Source organism: Hyla sarda, chromosome 9 (genome assembly GCF_029499605.1).
Source record: "Hyla sarda isolate aHylSar1 chromosome 9, aHylSar1.hap1, whole genome shotgun sequence".
Taxonomy (NCBI): domain Eukaryota; kingdom Metazoa; phylum Chordata; class Amphibia; order Anura; family Hylidae; genus Hyla; species Hyla sarda.
In genome coordinates this window covers 41,034,095-41,052,638 of record NC_079197.1, presented here as the reverse complement: position 1 = coordinate 41,052,638, position 18,544 = coordinate 41,034,095, and the positions used below count along the sequence as shown (strand labels likewise).

General features: G+C 44.8%; 2 protein-coding genes across 5 annotated transcripts in view; one reads left to right on the top strand and one right to left on the bottom strand.

The window, feature by feature from the left end:
- Positions 1-1,646, bottom strand: part of AIFM1 (apoptosis inducing factor mitochondria associated 1) — a 44,160-nt gene extending 42,514 nt beyond the window's left edge. Inside the window, exon 1 of the mRNA XM_056538439.1 lies at positions 1,515-1,646. Within this exon, the coding sequence (XP_056394414.1) occupies positions 1,515-1,599 (85 nt within the window). The 5' untranslated portion in view covers positions 1,600-1,646. The remainder of the gene's footprint in view (positions 1-1,514) is intronic.
- MARS2 (methionyl-tRNA synthetase 2, mitochondrial) lies at positions 1,313-10,836 on the top strand. 4 transcript variants are annotated; one of them, XM_056538441.1, is made up of 3 exons: positions 1,313-1,415; positions 5,809-6,143; positions 9,419-10,836. In XM_056538441.1, the coding sequence occupies exons 1-3, from the start codon at positions 1,349-1,351 to the stop codon at positions 10,532-10,534; spliced, it is 1,518 nt and encodes a 505-aa protein (XP_056394416.1). In that variant the 5' UTR covers positions 1,313-1,348; the 3' UTR covers positions 10,535-10,836. The 4 variants fall into 4 exon arrangements, with proteins under 4 accessions (XP_056394416.1, XP_056394418.1, XP_056394417.1 ...); XM_056538443.1 differs by lacking the exon at positions 1,313-1,415 and adding an exon at positions 1,559-1,698; XM_056538442.1 differs by lacking the exon at positions 1,313-1,415 and adding an exon at positions 1,712-1,883.
- The last annotated feature ends 7,708 nt before the right edge of the window (positions 10,837-18,544 follow it).

Here is an 18,544-nt window from a genome sequence, read left to right as displayed (position 1 = left end):
CTTTCTATTTAATTTTCCCCTTTGAAGAAATGACCACTAGGGGTCTCCCTACCAGTCCTGGCAGCAAGCATTTCAGACTCATGCTGGAGTCCTAAACACTACGAGCTGCCAGTCTGCTTTGTTCACAAAGGAGAACACTCAGAGCTGCCAGCCTGCTTTGTTCACAGCCTGTTTGGCTGTGAACAAAGCAGGCTGGCAGCTCTGAGTGTTTAGGACTCCAGGACTGATCGGGAAAAATACAATAGAAAGAAGCATATTTTTCATTAACATGCTATTGGAAAGTTATTCAACATTCATTAATCTAAAATATATCAAGAGTTTATTTGACGAGAGGTATCCTTTAAGGAGAATCTGTCACATTGAAAATGCAGCCCAGTGAGCAGACATCATGTTATAGAGCAGGAGCAGAGCAGATTGATATGGAGCTTTCTGTGAAATGTTCCAGGATAATTTCGCATTTATTTGTGTAAATCTCAGCTAAATAGTCATGTGGGCAGACCTACTCAGCGATTAACAGTGATCTGTATATAAATATGCATATAGAGAGCTGTCAATCACTGAGTAGGTCCACCCACATGACTACTTAGCTGAGAATGAGCAAAGAATTAAAAACGACAAGTTATCCTGGAAGTTTTCCCATAAAACTAGATGTCAATCTGCTCGGCTTTTGATCGCTAACACAATGTCAGCAGACTGGACTGTATCACGGTGACAAGTTCCCTTCAAAGGGGTTTTTCCACCAACAACACCTATATTTGCAGGATGGGTGATAAGTGTCTGATTGGTGGAGGTCCAGACACTGGGACCCCTGCTGATCACAACAAGGAGGGTCTTGTGCTCCCCCTGGTTAAATGGAGCGGCGGTCTGAAATGAATAGAGCTGCTGGTCTGGTCCAAATGGCCAAAAAACCCTATTCCACCATCTTTGGCAGTCCCATAGACAGTAAATAGGGCAGCAGTATGCACATGTGACCACTGCTTTATTCCTTGGGGGTTCCCCTTCTGTAGTTTTTTGGGGGTACCCACACTCCTGTGATTATACTCCGATACTCTATCCCAGTGGTCTCCAAACCGGAACCTCCAGCTGTTGCAGTGGCTCGAAGTATGGAGAACGCTGCCCTTTTTTGTGGTTGTAGTGCACCATTATTGTGTGAAGATTCCCCTATTCAGGTAAACAACAAGCCCCACTATGTTATAGTCACAGAGAGAGGAAAAGTTACTGAGTTGCCCAGAGCAACCAATCAGATTGCTTCTTTCATTTTTGAAAAAGGTCTCTGAAAAATGAAAGAAGTGATCTGATTGGTTGCTAGGGGCAACTGGTCAACTTTTCCTCTGGACAGGTTTCCTAAATGTCCCCTAGAGTCTCCATATGTCATGCACTGCTCCACTATCATTCACCTACAGCGGCCCCTGCAGGTACAGTGCTTGAAGGGCACATAGGGCACCAGACCATGCTGACAAGTTACCCACAATACACTGGATAAAGAATACGTGCATATGCCCCCTGCCACTCACTGCTGCCGGATTGTAATTTCTGGCTCGCCCGTGCCCCGCCATGAGCCGCCCTCAGCCCCAGGGTAACCGCTCTGGACAGCGCCATGACAGATCTTGACTGGGGGTGACGTCACTGCGCCGCTCTTTAGGTTCCGGCAGGAGTAGGAGAGGGCGGAAGAAGCCCGCGCCGCCATGTTTACTGAGGGTAAAGAGTTTTTGCAAAAATCGCACAGTTATTGTAAATGTGGCGGTGGCATGTAACGTGCGATATTTCTATCAAGTGCTGTGTGTGATAATTTGTTATAGTGACAGAACCAGAAGGTGACCGGTTGTCCCTGGAAGGTCGCGGTAGACTGTATATGTGCGGTGCCGGTACAATGTGGCGCTTCAGTAAGTTGCGGCTCCTCTGCAGGGCACCGCGGTGTATGGGGAGGGTCGCCTATGGAGGAAAAGTGCGGGGTCCTCAGCTCCTCACCACCCCCATATTCTATGTGAACGCCGCTCCGCACCTCGGACACGTGTACTCCGCCCTGATGGCTGATGTGCGGCACCGACATGCCGCACTGTGTGGACGGGACTCGCGGCTGAGCACCGGTAAGAGCTGTGCACACACATGGCAGGAGGTGGAGGGAAACGCAGTTGCGGTATTTGGGAAGATTTATCTAAATTGGTGGAAGGAACAAAATTGAGCCCATATTTATCAGTGCCAACCAGATAAACCCTCAGGATAGTGGCACCGCTATGGGCACCAGCTCTACCCCCTGGAATTCCGCATTGACATTGCACAGCAGCAATGCAGAAATTCAATGGGAGTCTGCTGCACTGTTCACATGGTGGAATTTGTTTTTGCTGATTCCACAAGGAAACCCCCTGCTGTTTTATGAGATGGCGTATTTCCAAGCATGTTCTGCCAGCGCTCTGCTGTCTGTGGAATGTCCGCACAGAAATTCAAAGCTTAAAGGGGTATTCCGGGCAAAAACATTTTATCCCCTATCCAAAGGATAAGATGTCTGATTGCAGGGGGGGCGCTGCTGAGACCCTCCCTGCAGCACCCGCATTCTATGCAGGGATTGTGTCTCTAGTTTCAGAAACCTCTTGGTTTCCGGGACTGGGGACGTGACGTCACACCACGCCCCCTCCCATAGACATGAATGGAGGGGGGGCGTTGTGTGACGTCACATCCCCAGTCCCAGAAACCTCTCTAGTTTCGGAAACCTCCAGGACTGGGGATGTGACGTCACACCACGCCCCCTCCATTCATGTCTATGGGAGGGGGCGTGAAAAATCCTTTCTTTATCAGGGCATGACAGCCGTCACGCCCCCTCCCATAGACATGAATGGAGGGGGCGTGACGTCACGTCCCCAGTCCCGGAAATCCGGAGGTTTCCGAAACTAGAGACGCAGTCCCCGCATAGAATGCGGGTGCTGCAGGGAGATCGCGGAGGGTCCCAGCAGCGCACCCCCCGCAATCAGACATCTTATCCTTTGGATAGGGGATAAAATGTTTTTGCCCGGAACACCCCTTTAAAGCTCTGCTCACACAGTGTACTGTATGTGTGGACTTCCGCATGAATATTCCGCACGGACATCTGCAATGTCACAGCAGCAATGGGATTCTGCTGCACTGTTCCCACAGCAGAATTTCTGTGCCAGATGTTTCTGCCGCAGAAATTCTGATTGTCTATTCTTTCTGCAGGAGCCAGCAAGGAAATGCATTGCAGTTTATGAGATTGCTCATTCCGCACGGTCCTAACGCCCGCCGGATTTTTTAAATGTGTGGAATATCCACCAGTATTTTCTGCACATTTTATGCTGGTGTGAACATGGCCTAAGGGTATGTTCACACCGCGGAATGTCATTGCAGAATTCCGCCAGAGTATTCCACAGGGACATTCCGCTAATCCATTGATTTTAATGGAAATCTCAATTCTAGCGTCTATGAGATGAGGCATTTTCGAGTGGGCCTAGCGTGTTTTCCAGGCGAACATTCCGCACATTTTCCTACCTTGTGTACATACCCTAAGGCAATTTTCACGTAACATAAAATGTGCTTAACCCCTTCCCACTATAGGACGCATGCATACGTCCCAGCACCCGACACGTTTACGCTTGGACGTATGCATACGTCCTAGCGATCTCCTGAACTGCTACGGGCAGCGTAGGAGATTGGTGGCAGGACCCGGGTGTCAATCACAGCCGGAATCCCGCCGCATCTGCCGGGGCTGCGAGTGCGCCAGTCCCAGCAGCATTAACCCCATAGATGCCATGATCAATCCTGATCATGCATCTATGGTGTTGACGGGGAGCGCGTTGCCGCGTTCACCAATGGCAGTGCCGCAATACGATCGCGGGTCGCCGTTGGTTGCTATGGCAACAGGAGGTCAGATGATGACCTCCTGTCTGCCTGCTACGGAAGCCTGTGAGATCCAGCCAGAGGCTGAATCACCCAGGCTGTACTGTGTGCAGCTCATCAGGTCATACTGTGCTGCAGTACAAATGTATAGCAGCATAGTATAAACTGTAAAAGATTGCCCCTTTCCCAAGAAAGCCCTGAATTATCACCAAAAGAGATCAAAAACACGAATCATATACATAATAGGTATTGCCATGTCCGTAATGACGTGCACTATAAAACTATAATGTAAAAAACTATAATGTAAATTATCCCATACAACAAAAAAGCAAAAAATTCTCCAATTTTGGTACAAATAGCGGTATAAAAAAGATCAACAGGTTGCACGTATGGCAAAAATGATACAAATAAAAAGTACAGCTCATCCCGCAAAAAAAATAAGCCCTCACTCAATGACGTCAGATGAAAAAATAAAAAAGTTATGGCTGTTGGAAAATGAATGGAAGAAAAAGAATTTTGCTCAGAAAAGGAAAAAGAACATAGAAAGCTACATAAAATGGGCCATCGCCATAATCATACTGACCACAGAATAAATTTAAAGGGGTATTCCAGGAATTTTTTTTATTTGACTTTGCTACAGGGGCTGTGAAGTTAGGGTAGTTCATAATATAGTGTCTGTACCTGTGTGTGATGGTTTTCTCACAATTCTTCTGTGATTTTCACCCCAATATTTATTTTTACCAGCATACAAAATTACTGTTCTCAGATTTTTCCCAGCTTGCAATGTGGCCGAGACCTGACTTAGTCAGCTGATGACAGGGAGCCTGTCTGCTTCAGTGAGTGGAGGGATCAATCTGCAACTAATGCAACAGCTGTAGGCACCCTCATTGAAAACCACACTGATTTGAATGGATGCAGCTCATTTATGTTTCAATGGGTGGGGTGGCTGATGTGTGGGAGGAAGATGGAATTGTGGGATTTGTATAAAAAAATAGTCAAACAGGAAATACCAGTTCACAAAAAGCTAGCCACAGTGTTATGGTAATCTCACAACATAGCCATTTAGCCCCAAGACAAGCGCAGATCCTTTCTAAGCATGTCCATTACTGTCTGCCAGGTATGTACTAAAATCACCTTATGCTGGATAACCCCTTTAACATCACTTTTACCGCACAGTGTACACCATTTAAAAAAAAAAAAAAAAAATTAAACGCCAGAAACTTTCCAGTTTTTCACAAAAAAAATGTGTCAACAAAACTGCACCACTTATATAAAGTACAATATGTCACGAAAAAACAATCTCAAAATCGCTCCGCTTAGAAAAAGCGTTCTAAAGTTACCATTTAAAGAGACACATGTCAAATAAAAAAGCCTATCTAAAGGATAGGGGATAAGATGTCTGATCACGGGGGTCCTGCCACTGGGGACCCCCACAATCTTGGCTGCGGCGCACCCCAAACATCCGGTGCAACTTCGCTCTGTGCCGGATAACTGACAATGTGGAGGCTTGTGACGTCACAATCACGACCCGCTCGTGACGCCACGGCCCCTCAAAGCAAGTGTATGGGAGGTGGTGTGACGGCCGTCACACCCCCTCCCATAGACTTGCATTGAGGGGACGTGGCCTTGACGTCATGAACAGGCAGTGACTGTGTCGTTATGAGCCTCCTACGCTCTAAACGAATGCCGGGTACAGCAGGGAGTTTGCATAGGGGATAAGATGTCTAGGGGCGGAGTACTCCTTTAAGCATGACATCATTTTTTTTTAATTAGATCTAGTCCACATGATACCTGTGTTATAAAGCTGCCATTTTCTACCCATTATTGCAGTTTCTTGCTCCCTCACTATATTTTTATGCAATACATATCCCAGCTTACAGAAGTATTAGGGCAGTATCTCATTTGGTATCTGAGGGAGAGGCAGGCCTATTCTTTATATTCATGGCTGTTTGTTATTTACAGGCACTGATGAACATGGCATCAAGGTTCAACAAGCCGCCACCGCTGTGAATTTGGACCCCTCAGACTTTTGTACCACTGTTTCCCAGCAGTTCCGCACAATGTTTGACACGATGGCCATCTCCTACACAGACTTTGTGCGCACCACAGAATTTCGTCATGCACAAGCAGTTTGTCACTTTTGGAAGAAGCTGGAAGAAAAAGGATATATCTATAAGGGGACGTACCAGGGATGGTATTGCACCTCCGATGAAGCTTTTTTAAGTGAGGATCAAACTGTGGAGAGCAGAGATGCAGAAAACAAAAAAATTAGAGTGTCAGCTGATAGCGGACATCAGGTATTGGAGAAAGATGGAGGACAGGCTCCGTTAGAATGGTAGTTTACTATATAAAAATTTCGACCTGACATTTAATTGAATTTCTATAAGGATGTGTTTTTTTTTTAGGGTTACATTTCTGAATACTTCAAAATCATCATCTGAAATCGTGCACAATTTATACTAAACAGGGATATGGAATTCCTGTCGCCCGATGCCCGGCATATGCAGTTCTGGGCGCCGGGCAGGTGAATTTTTCCGTCACTTAGCAGGGCCGGACCTGACAAGCACAGCTTTGCTCAACAGACTGTATGGAGCAAACTCCTGACTCCTGCCTGCTCCATACTCTGCAGCCCCCAGCTGTTCTCAGTATCCGAGGGCCGCCGGTAATAGCCAGCATGCGGCGATCGCCGTGGCTGACTATTAACCCTTTAGATCGCCGCTATCAAAGCTGACAGCGGCATCTAAAGGGACATATGAATGCTCCCTGGTGGGCTAGTGGGGTGGATCACCCCCACACACAATGTGATCAGGGGGGGGGGTAATCCAATATAGAGGCAGCCGGAGGACTTACCTCTGCTTCCCTGCTGTCCCATGGTTCTGTCATTGATAGAGCCTGGCTGGACTGGGCTCTATCAATGCATCGCAGAACTCTATTGATCTGTATGAGGAATCTAGTGATTCCTCCTAAAAGTCTAATAAAGTGGAGAAAAAAAAAGTTTTAATAAAAGTTTAAAAGACACATATTAACCCCTTCCATCTTAAAAGTTCAAATCACCCCCTTTTCCTATATAAAAACATATAAACATATTTAGTATCACTGACTGCGTAATTGTACGAACTATTAAAATATAACATTATGTATCCCATACGGTAAAAGACGTGAATGTAAAAAAAAATTGCAATTGCAATTTTTAGAATATAATATAGTAATGTAATGAGCTGCTTTGCATATTCCCTTACCCAGAATGCCCGCGGAGTGCTAAATGGCCTTCTGAAGCTCTGTTACACCAGGAGTGGTGGCCTCTCCCTGAGGTAAATACTCATATAGTAGGTAGTTATGACTATTATAGGGTGAGGAGGAAAAAATGAGAGAGTAAAAGCAAAAATTGGCCTGGACAAGTAGATTTTGCTCAGTTTTAGTCCCATGGACAAGTAGCTTTTTATTACATTTCCACACCCCTGCTAAATAATTTTATTGTGCCTATAGGTTTCAGGAAATTGCTCCAATGCATACTGCAAATGTATTCGTAGACTCCAGTCACTCAACGGAAGCCCAAAAAAAATGTCATGGCTCTTTTTGAGTGGTTCCTTGTCAGAGTACAATACAACGGAACAGGATCTTAAGAAACAAAAAAGTATGCTGTGTAGTGTACGTGTTGTTTTATTTCCAATATTACATATCAATGTATTGGGGGGGGTCCTTTTAGAGGTGCTCCCAACACAAAGAAAAACCTGTGAAAAAAAGCCTTACAAGCTGCTAGATTTGTGGCGGTGGTATGACAATCCTGGGATTTATATGGCTTGTTACAGTTGGAGTAAGGAATACATTTTTCCCCTTTTTATGATGGGGAAATTGGCATTTGCTGATCTTTTGGCCATGTTCACATGGATGTATTTCCAAGAAAATTCAGCTTGGAAATTCCATTGCAGCATAGATCCATTGTTTTCAGTGCGGTTCTGTTGCATCGTGCACATGGCGGAATTTCCGTGGCAGAACATGAATTGTGTGCAGAAGCATCAGTGATAATGATGACAGGAAATATTGTGTGGTATAAACACTTTTTATTTTTTTTAACCGTCTGGTCAGACTCTGTGTGCATAAATGTAGTCCATTGCGCATAAATGAGCAACTTTTACTGAAGTCTCAAAATGATAAATCAATGACCACTGAAAAAAAACTTCTACAGTACACACATGCAGTGGTGTGTAAAAATTGATCAATATGAAAAATTGCAAAAAAGTCCCACAATTTTACATCCAAAAAAAGGAGTAAAAACCATGAGAGGTCCCCCAATATTTCCTGTCATAGTCATCAGTAATTCTTCTGCACACAATTCATAAAAGGCCGTGCGACATTTTGATAAATTAGTCCCAACCATGTCAAATACACTGCAAGGAAAATAGGGTTAAAAAAAGCATGTACCTCACACACATCATGATAAATTTCCCCTATAAATTCAGTGAAGCATACCTGCACATTGAGAAGCATAGAAGATCAAAATATCAACCCTATGACTAGGCTGGTGAAAATTTACCCTGTCCTATATCAAAATAAGTGAACAAAAGCTAAAGTGTAGCAAAAACATTTTATATAATGTAGATAATACCATTATATGTATATTTGTAATATACATTGGTTAAAAAATGTGTATATTTTTGTCCCTGCAGCTATTGCCTGTGTGTCTCTATGAGGAGTCCAAATACAGGAAGTGAGAGTGGACAAGCAGGGCTCTGTGCAGGCTCCTGGTTTGTCAATCATCCTGATGTGTGAGCCTGGGGCATGTCACAGAGCCTCGGTGCACAGAGCCCTGCTTGTCCTCGGTGCACAGAGCCCTGCTTGTCCTCGGTGCACAGACCCCTGCTTGTCCTCGGTGCACAGAGCCCTGCTTGTCCTCGGTGCACAGAGCCCTGCTTGTCCTCGGTACACAGAGCCCTGCTTGTCCTCGGTGCACAGAGCCCTGCTTGTCCTCGGTGCACAGAGCCCTGCTTGTCCTCGGTGCACAGAGCCCTGCTTGTCCTCGGTGCACAGAGCCCTGCTTGTCCTCGGTGCACAGAGCCCTGCTTGTCCTCGGTGCACAGACTCCTGCTTGTCCTCGGTGCACAGAACCCTGCTTGTCCTCGGTGCACAGACTCCTGCTTGTCCTCGGTGCACAGAGCCCTGCTTGTCCACCCTCACTTCCTGTATTTGAACTGCTTACAGAGACACAGGCTTAAACTGCAGGGACAAAAAATATACACATTTTTTAACCAATGTATATTACAAATGTACATATAATGTTATTTTCTACATTATGTAAAGTTTTTGCTAATGACAGGTACACTCTAAGTTTACAAGAGACTGCACACACTAACTGTGAGTAATTTTGCCAAAGCAATGGGAGAGATTTATCAAAACGTGGGCAGAGGAAAAGTTGGCAAGTTGCCTAAAGCAACCAATCATTTTTCATGGGCCTCCTGGTTGGTTGCTTTGGGCAATTGGTCAACTTTTCCTCTGCGCAGGTTTTGATAAATCTCCCCAAATGTATCTATAAAAGATTCCTTTATAATTATCTAACATTTTTATCTTGTTTTAGGTACATTGGATGAGTGAGGAAAATTACATGTTTAGACTATCTCAGCTACGTCCTAAACTCCTTGACTGGCTTCAGACCGAACCAATCCATCCTGCCCCATTTCTCCGTATTGTTCGCCAATGGCTGGAGGATGAGTTACCAGATCTTTCTGTGTCTCGCCAACGGAATAGAGTATCGTGGGGAATCCCTGTCCCTTCTGACCCATCCCATACTATCTATGTGTGGCTGGATGCCTTGATCAACTACTTAACAGTTGCTGGATATCCAGATCAAAACTTGGCTCCCTGGGGACCCTCAACACATTTGCTTGGCAAAGATATTTTGCGCTTTCACGCCATATATTGGCCAGCTTTCTTATTAGCAGCAGATCTTCCCCCACCCAAAAAATTACTTGTCCACTCTCACTGGACCAGTAATGGGGTGAAGATGTCAAAGAGCCTTCAGAATGTTGTGGATCCTACAGAATGCATCAAGCAGTATACAAGAGACGGGCTACGATACTTCTTACTTCGCCATGGTTCCCCTGAGCGAGACTGTGACTTTACACACCATACTGTTCGTAAATTGTTAAACTCTGAACTTGCAGATGCACTAGGTGGACTTTTAAACCGATGCACTGCACGCACAATAAATCCTGGACAATGCTGGCCATATTATCAGTGCAAAAGTGTACCGTCTGCTGCACATGATGAATTGCAGAGGCTGCTGGGAGCTGTAAAAGAGCTGACTAGACAGGTAGATCAGTACATGGAAAGATTTCAAGCAAACAAAGCCTTAGAAGCGATCGATAGCTGTGTGCGGTGTTCTAATGCTTTTTTCCAGAGTCAGGCACCGTGGAAGTTGTTTAAGGGAGGAGAAGAAGATAAGGCATGGGGACAGTCTGTACTATACCTTACCCTGGAATCATTACGCCTCTATGCTACTCTTCTTCAGCCTGCAGTTCCTGGTCTAGCTAAAACAATACTGGATCGACTTGGTGTTCCTGATGTGTACAGAACTCTAAAAGGAAATCATTTCTTTGCAGCAACTTTGGGTGAAAAATGTTACTTTCAAGGTCAGACTTTGGGGTCAGAATGTGGACTTTTGTATCAAAGACTAGAGGTGGATAAGGAATAATACGGACTGACTTCAATAAAATAGAATTAAAGAAAACAATGTATATGATTGAAAATTCATTGTGTACAAATGAGAGAAAGAAGTGTGACAAAATAGGTAATGCTGAGACCTTCAGAAGAAACTTCCTGTAATATAGGAAAAAATATGGTAGGATTCCACAGGAAAGAAACAAGGTAGTAAATATGTTCCTACTTCTGGATTGGTGGCCAAGTGCTCTGATCTGTGCGTACCCTGAACACTGTGTTGAGATAAAATCAAAATAAGTTCGTCCCTCTTGGTCACCAGTTTGTAAATGTTTTACACTTTCTCATAAATGTTAAAGGGAACCAATCATCAGATTTTACCCTATATAACGCTTGGCAAAGCGTTATATAGGGTAAAATCTTTATCCTCAACATCCCCGGGGGAGGCTCCTGCCCCCAGGGATGGTGAGGGTATGAACTTATAAACTAGTTAACGCTGCGGCTGTAAGTAGTCCCCTGGGCGGGGAGCTCCTCTCACCTAGTCCCGTTCGGCCAGCAGTGATGCCCCCTCTGCTTGATTGACAGGCTGTGTCATCGCTCTGCTCACTGAACAGACGGAGCAGAGCAATGACACGGTCCGTCAATCAAGCAGTGGGGGCGTCTCTGCCAGCCAAACAACTGGACTAGGTGAGAGGAGCTCCCCGCCCAGGGGACTACTTACGGCCGCAGAGGTAACTAGTTTATAAGTTCATATCCTTATCATCCCTTGGGGCAGGAGCATCCCCTGGGGATGAAGATAAAGAATCTACCCTATATAACGCATTGGCAAGCATTATGTAGGGTAAAATCTAATGATTGGTTCCCTTTAAAGCATAACTGCAGTCACGCTCCAGTGGCAGGATGTGTTAAAATCTTTGCGCCACCTTTGTAGCCCGAGATTACATTGCTCAGGATACTGTTTGGCTAAAGTTCCATACAAGTCTACGGGACTTCTGCCAAATCCATATCCTGAGCGCTGTAACCTAGGGCTACAACAGGTGCTGCGAAAATGTAAATAGATATCCTGCTGCCAGAGTGTGACTAAAGTTAAACTTTAAATAGTACTAATAAATGGTAGATTGCAAGATATTTTATACTGATCGTAACAAAAAATAAATGATGTAATTTGTTCCTCAGAAATATGTGCAATCTTATCACCAAAGAACAACAGTTGATTAAAGACAACAAAATTAGAATTGACCTTTCAGGATCAGTGGAAAGTTGAGTCTCTGTGGTCAAGACTATAATGCTCATGTAACTATCACTCTAAAAACCAGCAATGTCCATTTACTAAGCAGATATGAATTTGTCCTAAAATATACATAAATAGTAGGCAATCAATCTATTAAACATAAAAAAAAAAAAAATGTAAACTACCGTAATCAATATGCATAAAAATTTAGAAAACAAGTGCTGGTAAAGTAAAAGCTGAGCTGTGATTGGCTGCTGTGGGCAAAATCTCTCCAGTTTTATTTTTACACAGTTCAATAAATCTGAACCAATATCTTTAGAATGGCAATCACTCTTACTGTATAAAGTTCAGTACTGATCCTGAGAATATCAAGGAGATGCATAAAAACACAACAGGTATAAATGTGTAGGATAGTATTTAAATGGGCACTGTCACTTTAAAAAAAATATATTTTGTAGTACTTATGTACTACAACATATCTCTAATATACATTCATTATTTTTTTTTCCATTAAAATAGTTTAATTTACATTTAAAAACCGGCCACTAGGGGTCTCAGACAGGCGGAAGCGAACGCATTGAATGAAGAGGATGCGCGCAGGCTCCTTGGCCTCGCACGCTGGCCCCGGCTCCCGCTGAGAGGCAAAATTTCATGCACAGCTTCTGCGCTAGGACTTTTGCACTTTATTCTTTTGCGGGCCGTCCGCCGGAGGAGGGGGAGCAGGATGTGCAGGGTGGGGCTCGTGGTTAGCGGGATGTGCAGGGCGGGGCTCGGGGGGAGCGGGATGTGCAGGGCGGGGCTCGGGGGGAGCTGGATGTGCAGGGTGAACACAGATACTGTTTTCAGCTATACAGTATGCCTCCAGTTGTTTCCCCACTACAACTCCCAGCATGCCCTGATAGCCAATAGATGTCAGGGCAAGCTGGGAGTTGTAGTGGTGAAACAGATGGAGGTACACTGTATAGCTCAACTAAAGGCAGAAGTATCGGCCCCAGCAGGCATCAGTGACGTTGCGCCTGCTGGGGAAAAGGTATTTTTAATATGTTAAAAATAAATAAATTTAAGGCAGTGAGGGGGTTAGGGATAGATGGGCAATGGGCAGGGACAGAGAAAAAAGGATGGTGGGAGCTACCCTTTAAGTAGCTTTCCTTCTGGCACTTGCAGTCCGTGTTCTTGGGCAGTCCTCCTATGTCTTGCACTTGTGCACGCGCGATTTACTTATGCTGGGTCAGCACAGGAAGGCGTTTTGTGCAAATTATTAAAGTGCTAAACCAATAAAATTAGTATGTGGTAATCATCAAAATATGTTCTAAACACATTTCTGAAAATCTTTTTCCTTCCTCAGTAGCAAATATTTGCTACTGAGGAAGAGAAAAGCTTTTCAGAAATGAGTTTATCAAATATACAACAGATTATCACATACTAATGGAAAGCTTTAAATAAACTACCAATAATGTATTGATTTGCCATATTTAAAGCTTGGCAGGAACTCCTATTCAACATCTATCCTCCAACTAATGATACTGCAGTGTGAATTCGGGTAGAAAAACAGACATGGTGCACATCTACAATCTTGTATAATGATCTGATTGCTTCTCAGCATAATATCAAAAACTAACAGGTTGTTAGTATACATTTTTGATCAAAAAGTACAAGCCCACTCGCCACGTCAAGGCCACCTATTTAGAGTGGGTCCCTAACGTCCCTAGCATAAAATGGCGCAGCACCGATCGGCGACCACCACCTCCGCGACACCAATGCCCACAGGGGGGGGGGAACAACCCACCGGCAGAGCAGCCCCAATGCCACTCAAACCAGTCTATGGGCCGCACCCCCCGCAGACACGGCGCCACGGCAGTAACGGACACCGCACAGCACCACACCAGTGTGAACAAGGTGTAATGGCTCACTTACCATGCTCTCCCAGTCAGACTGGGAGGCTGCTAGGAAAGAAATGACCCATGTGTAGCTAACTACTACTTTATAGGGTTGGGTTGAGGGGGTGGGGAAGAGTGCAGCACATGTTCAAACAAAAAAAAAAAAAGAGGGGATAGAAATCACAGTGTGAATTCGGGTAGAAAAACAGACCGCCCGGTGCTGCGCCATTTTATGCTAGGGACGTTAGGGACCCACTCTGGATAGGTGGCCTTGACGTGGCGAGTGGGCTTGTACTTTTTGATCAAAAATGTATACTAACAACCTGTTAGTTTTTGATATTATGCTGAGAAGCAATCAGATCATTATACAAGATTGTAGATGTGCACCATGTCTGTTTTTCTACCCGAATTCACACTGATTTCTATTCCCTCCTTTTTCTTTGTTTTAACATGTGCTGCACTCTTCCCCACCCCCTCAGCCCAACCCTATATAAGCAGTAGTTAGCTGCACATGGGCCATTTCTTTCCTAGCTGCCTCCTAGTCTGACTGGGAGAGCATGGTAAGTGTGCTATTACACCTTGTTCACACTGGTGTGGTGCTGTGCGGTGTCCGTTACTGCCGTGGCGCCGTGTCTGCGGGGGGGTGCGGCCCATAGACTGGTTTGAGTGGCATTGGGGCTGCTCTGCCAGTGGGTCGTTCCCTCCTGTGGGCATTGGCGTCGCGGCGGTGGTGGTCGCCGCCCGGTGCTGCGCCATTTTATGCTAGGGACGTTAGGGACCCACTCTGGATAGGTGGCCTTGACGTGGCGAGTGGGCTTGTACTTTTTGATCAAAAATGTATACTAATAACCTGTTAGTTTTTGATATTATGCTGAGAAGCAATCAGATCATTATACAAGATTGTAGATGTGCACCATGTCTGTTTTTCTACCCGAATTCATAATGATACTGCAGTACCAAACAAGAACACTGAGTAACTCCTAGCAATGAATAAAGTATTCCAGCATCTTTTCTCAAAACATTATAATATGCTGTACCAGTGTGCAGGACCTACTATGCTGTTCAATGTTATAGCTTCATCTTTTCATTTATGTGATACGCCGGAACTGTTTCACTTTTTTTTTTTTTAACATGCTTCATTTTCCATATGACTTGTCGCATGACGGAGTAGTTAGTGCATTACTCCACAGTACATTTTTTTGCTTTTGTTCTCTTTCTTATTGTATTTGCTAAACTCATTTAATAAAAAGTACTAGAGATGAGCGAACTTACAGTAAATTCGATTCGTCACGAACTTCTCGGCTCGGCAGTTGATGACTTTTCTTGCATAAATTAGTTCAGCTTTCAGGTGCTCCGGTGGGCTGGAAAAGGTGGATACAGTCCTAGGAGACTCTTTCCTAGGAATGTATCCACCTTTTCCAGCCCACCGGAGCACCTGAAGTCTGAACTAATTTACGCATGATAAGTCATCAACTGCCGAGCCGAGAAGTTTGTGACGAATTGAATTTACTGTAAGTTTGCTCATCTAAAAAGTACAGTTGTAATAAAAAAAAAAAAAGTAAAACATTAGTGACATGGACATTACAGTGCTGATCCACTAAGATCCAACTTTCCACAGATTCTGAAAGGTCAATTCTATTTTTTGTTGTCCTTAACCAACTGCTGTTTGGTGATCAATGTGCAAGTGAAGCAAGTGACATCATTTTTCCTGTTACTAGCAGTAAAGTATATTTTACTACCTAATATGGATTAGTACTATTTAACATCTGTAAGATATAGCTCTGGAATAGTCCTTTGCCATAGCCAAAAGGACACATTTTCACTTTATTAAAGCGGCTCCATACAAACTTCTAAAACTGGCTCCTTGCCAAGTTTATTTACACGGGTTACAGGATATACAAAAGACAGGAACCAAACAAAATCCTAGGCCTGTCGGGCCACTAACTATACATTAACACATCAAGCGTTTCCTGTCTGTCAACTGGAGAGCTACTCCCTGCCGGGAAATAATACACAGTTTCTACAACCTTACTCACTGTTTACACTTTACAGTTTCACAGCCGCACTGCTTTACGATCCTCAGACATCCCGTCCATCTCCTACCATGATGTCACAGTCCATGCTGTATGGGACACTCACAGCCCCCACTGTGTGTCTCCTGCAAGGAAGCAAAATTCCACACGGACCTTCCACAGAGGCCCATCGTTTTCAAAGGGATTCTACTGCATTGTGCACACGGCAGGAAACCCCAATTCAAGTGTCCACAGAAAATTTAGGCATGTCTATATTTCTTCCAATTCAGCTTGAAAATGCATTGCTGTCTATGAGATGGCACGTTTTCGAGTGGGCCGAGCACCTAAAATGTGCGGAATGTTCGCCGTGTTTTCCGTGAACATGGCCTTAGTGAGAGATTTACAAACATTGGTGACCTAGATGGCCAAACAATCGTGTTTATTAAGAAAAAAACAAAGTTGCATTTAGCTTACTAAAATGTATAAAGTATTTTATTTTTTAAGAACTAAGAGTTCACACAAGCGAGGAGCTCCATTGCAGAGTCCATTCTAGCAACAAACAACAGCCCCGCTGGGTCCCACTGACTTTGAATGTGGTCCATTGAGTTTGCGGCAGGTGTCTATTGTTTTCAAGTTGGACAGAGAAAAAAATTACTGCTAGAAGTATTTTTTTTTTTCCGCTCAAGTCTTTGAACAGACTCAGCAAATGAAGCTTCTCTACTCAGAGCTCAATGCTGATATGAACCTATGAACCCAGACTGAGCATTATTCTTCTTAGGTTCATTCTGATCACGATTTTCAATACAGTTTTGTAGCATTTTTTTTTCCCCAAAATGGGAAACAAAACCTTAAGCAAAACTGTGCATTATAAAAGCCATATACTTTAAATAAATAAATAAATCCCCATCCCTCCTACTACTGCTCCCATCAAAGCACAGAAGCCGTGAATAGCCACTCTGTCCCAGCCCTTTAGGGCTTCTGGCAGGGAATATGAATTTGAAGAGCAAATTTTTTAGATACCTCGCTGGGGAGCGGAGCTGCATGCCGCCCGCTCGCCTAATTTATAAGTTATGATCGCATTGGGTCTCAGAAGAAAGACCCGATGCAATCAATCCCTCAGCCCCTGAACTACTACCCCCAACATGGGGCAGACTATGTTTCATGATGGGAGTAGTAGACCAAGCGCTACTGCAATCACCACAGCCGCCTGTAGACTCCAGCAGCTGAAGGGTCTGTTCCCTGATGGGAGCAGTAGTAGTACGGCAGCTCTGCAGGAGTCCCGGGTGGCTGTGGAGTAAAGTTTAAAAAACAGTACAGAAAAGCACAGGATAAAAGCACACAAAACCGTACCAGTACAAAAACTTACACGCATACGGTTTGCTATACATATATAGAAATTGTATACGGCAACTGTACAGTAAATTGTGATGTGAATACACCATTACCCAGTAATCAGTTGTTTACATGACGGCCAAACTATCCTACAACAAAGGGAAACGCTGTGTCTGGGTTTATTATGGAGTTCAGTAGGAGTGGTATTCAGTAATCTCCACCTTGTGGTTACTGCTGGCTCTCAATCTCATATCCTTGGAATAAACCAGCTAGGGCTGGGCGGTATGACCAAATGTGTGCATCACGGTATTTTTTTAACTTTTGGCAGTTCCACGGTATACAACAGTATTTGCTAGCCCCCCCCTTTATTAATTATCAGCCCACATCCCCATCAGGGTAAATTCTCACATATCACCCGCAAGCGCTGCCCTCATACTGTTTGCTGTGGCCGCCAGCGCTGCCACTCTATACTGTGCGGTATCCCTATGCTCGGGCTGCAGAAGGTAAACAAAATAAACTTTAACACACCTACGTCGGCCTTATGCTGGGGACGGGAACGTCGGACAGCTGTCAGCCTATCACCGGCCGCAGCGATGTTCCGCCTTGGCCGGTGATAGGCTGAGCCCACTGTCCTGTAAGAAGCCGGCTTCTTACATGACAGTGGGCTCAGCCTATCACCGGCTGAGGCGGAACATCACTGCGGCTGGTGTTAGGCTCATGGCTGTCCGACGTTCCCGTCCCCAGTAAACAAGTGAGGCCGGTACCGGGCCAACGGGAGGCGAGTTAAAGTTTATTTTGTTTATTTTTTAGCAGCCCGGACATACGGCTGTCCGGGCATGCTGGGAGTTGTAGTTTTGCAACATCTGGAGGTCCGCAGGTTGGAGACCACTGGTATAGAGTGTCAGCGCTGGCGGCCGCAACAAACAGGACGAGGAGGGCAGCGCATGCGGGGGATATGTGAGTAGTACCCTGATGGGGACAGCGCTGGGCTAATAATTAATTGGGGGGGGGGGGGGGGGCAGAACAGCTCTCGCAGGTCATATAGGATTAGTTCCCCCATGTGGGGACAGTGCAGCGCTTGGCTGATTCATTCATTGTTGAGGGGGAGGGGCCAAACCGGTATTGCGGTATGGGTTAAAATTCATATCGTGCAGCACAAAAATATCAGTATTCGGTATGAACCGGTATATCGCCCAGCACTAAAACCAGCATATTGAAAAACATCATTCTTTATCGAATCACCAAACAACGCTTTTCAAGGCAGACACCTCTTTCTCAGATGTACAAGGTGCTGATAATACATGAAACAGTTCCACCATTTAAGAAAGAAAATGGCCCTAAAAAATAAACTCGTGACATGTCAGTGGAGGGGTCAGAATCCTTACATAACATACACCTGTCAAAAGTACAAAATCTTTTTTATTCAAATACAGTGGTCCCTCAACATACGATGGTAATTCGTTCCAAACGAGCCATCGTATGCTGAGGGATTCTTGCAATGTAAAGTATAGGAAGCTGTACTCACCTGTCCCCGCCGCTCGAGATGGTGTCCCCGCCGCTCCCGATGGTGACCCCGGTCCTCCGCTGTCTTCTCC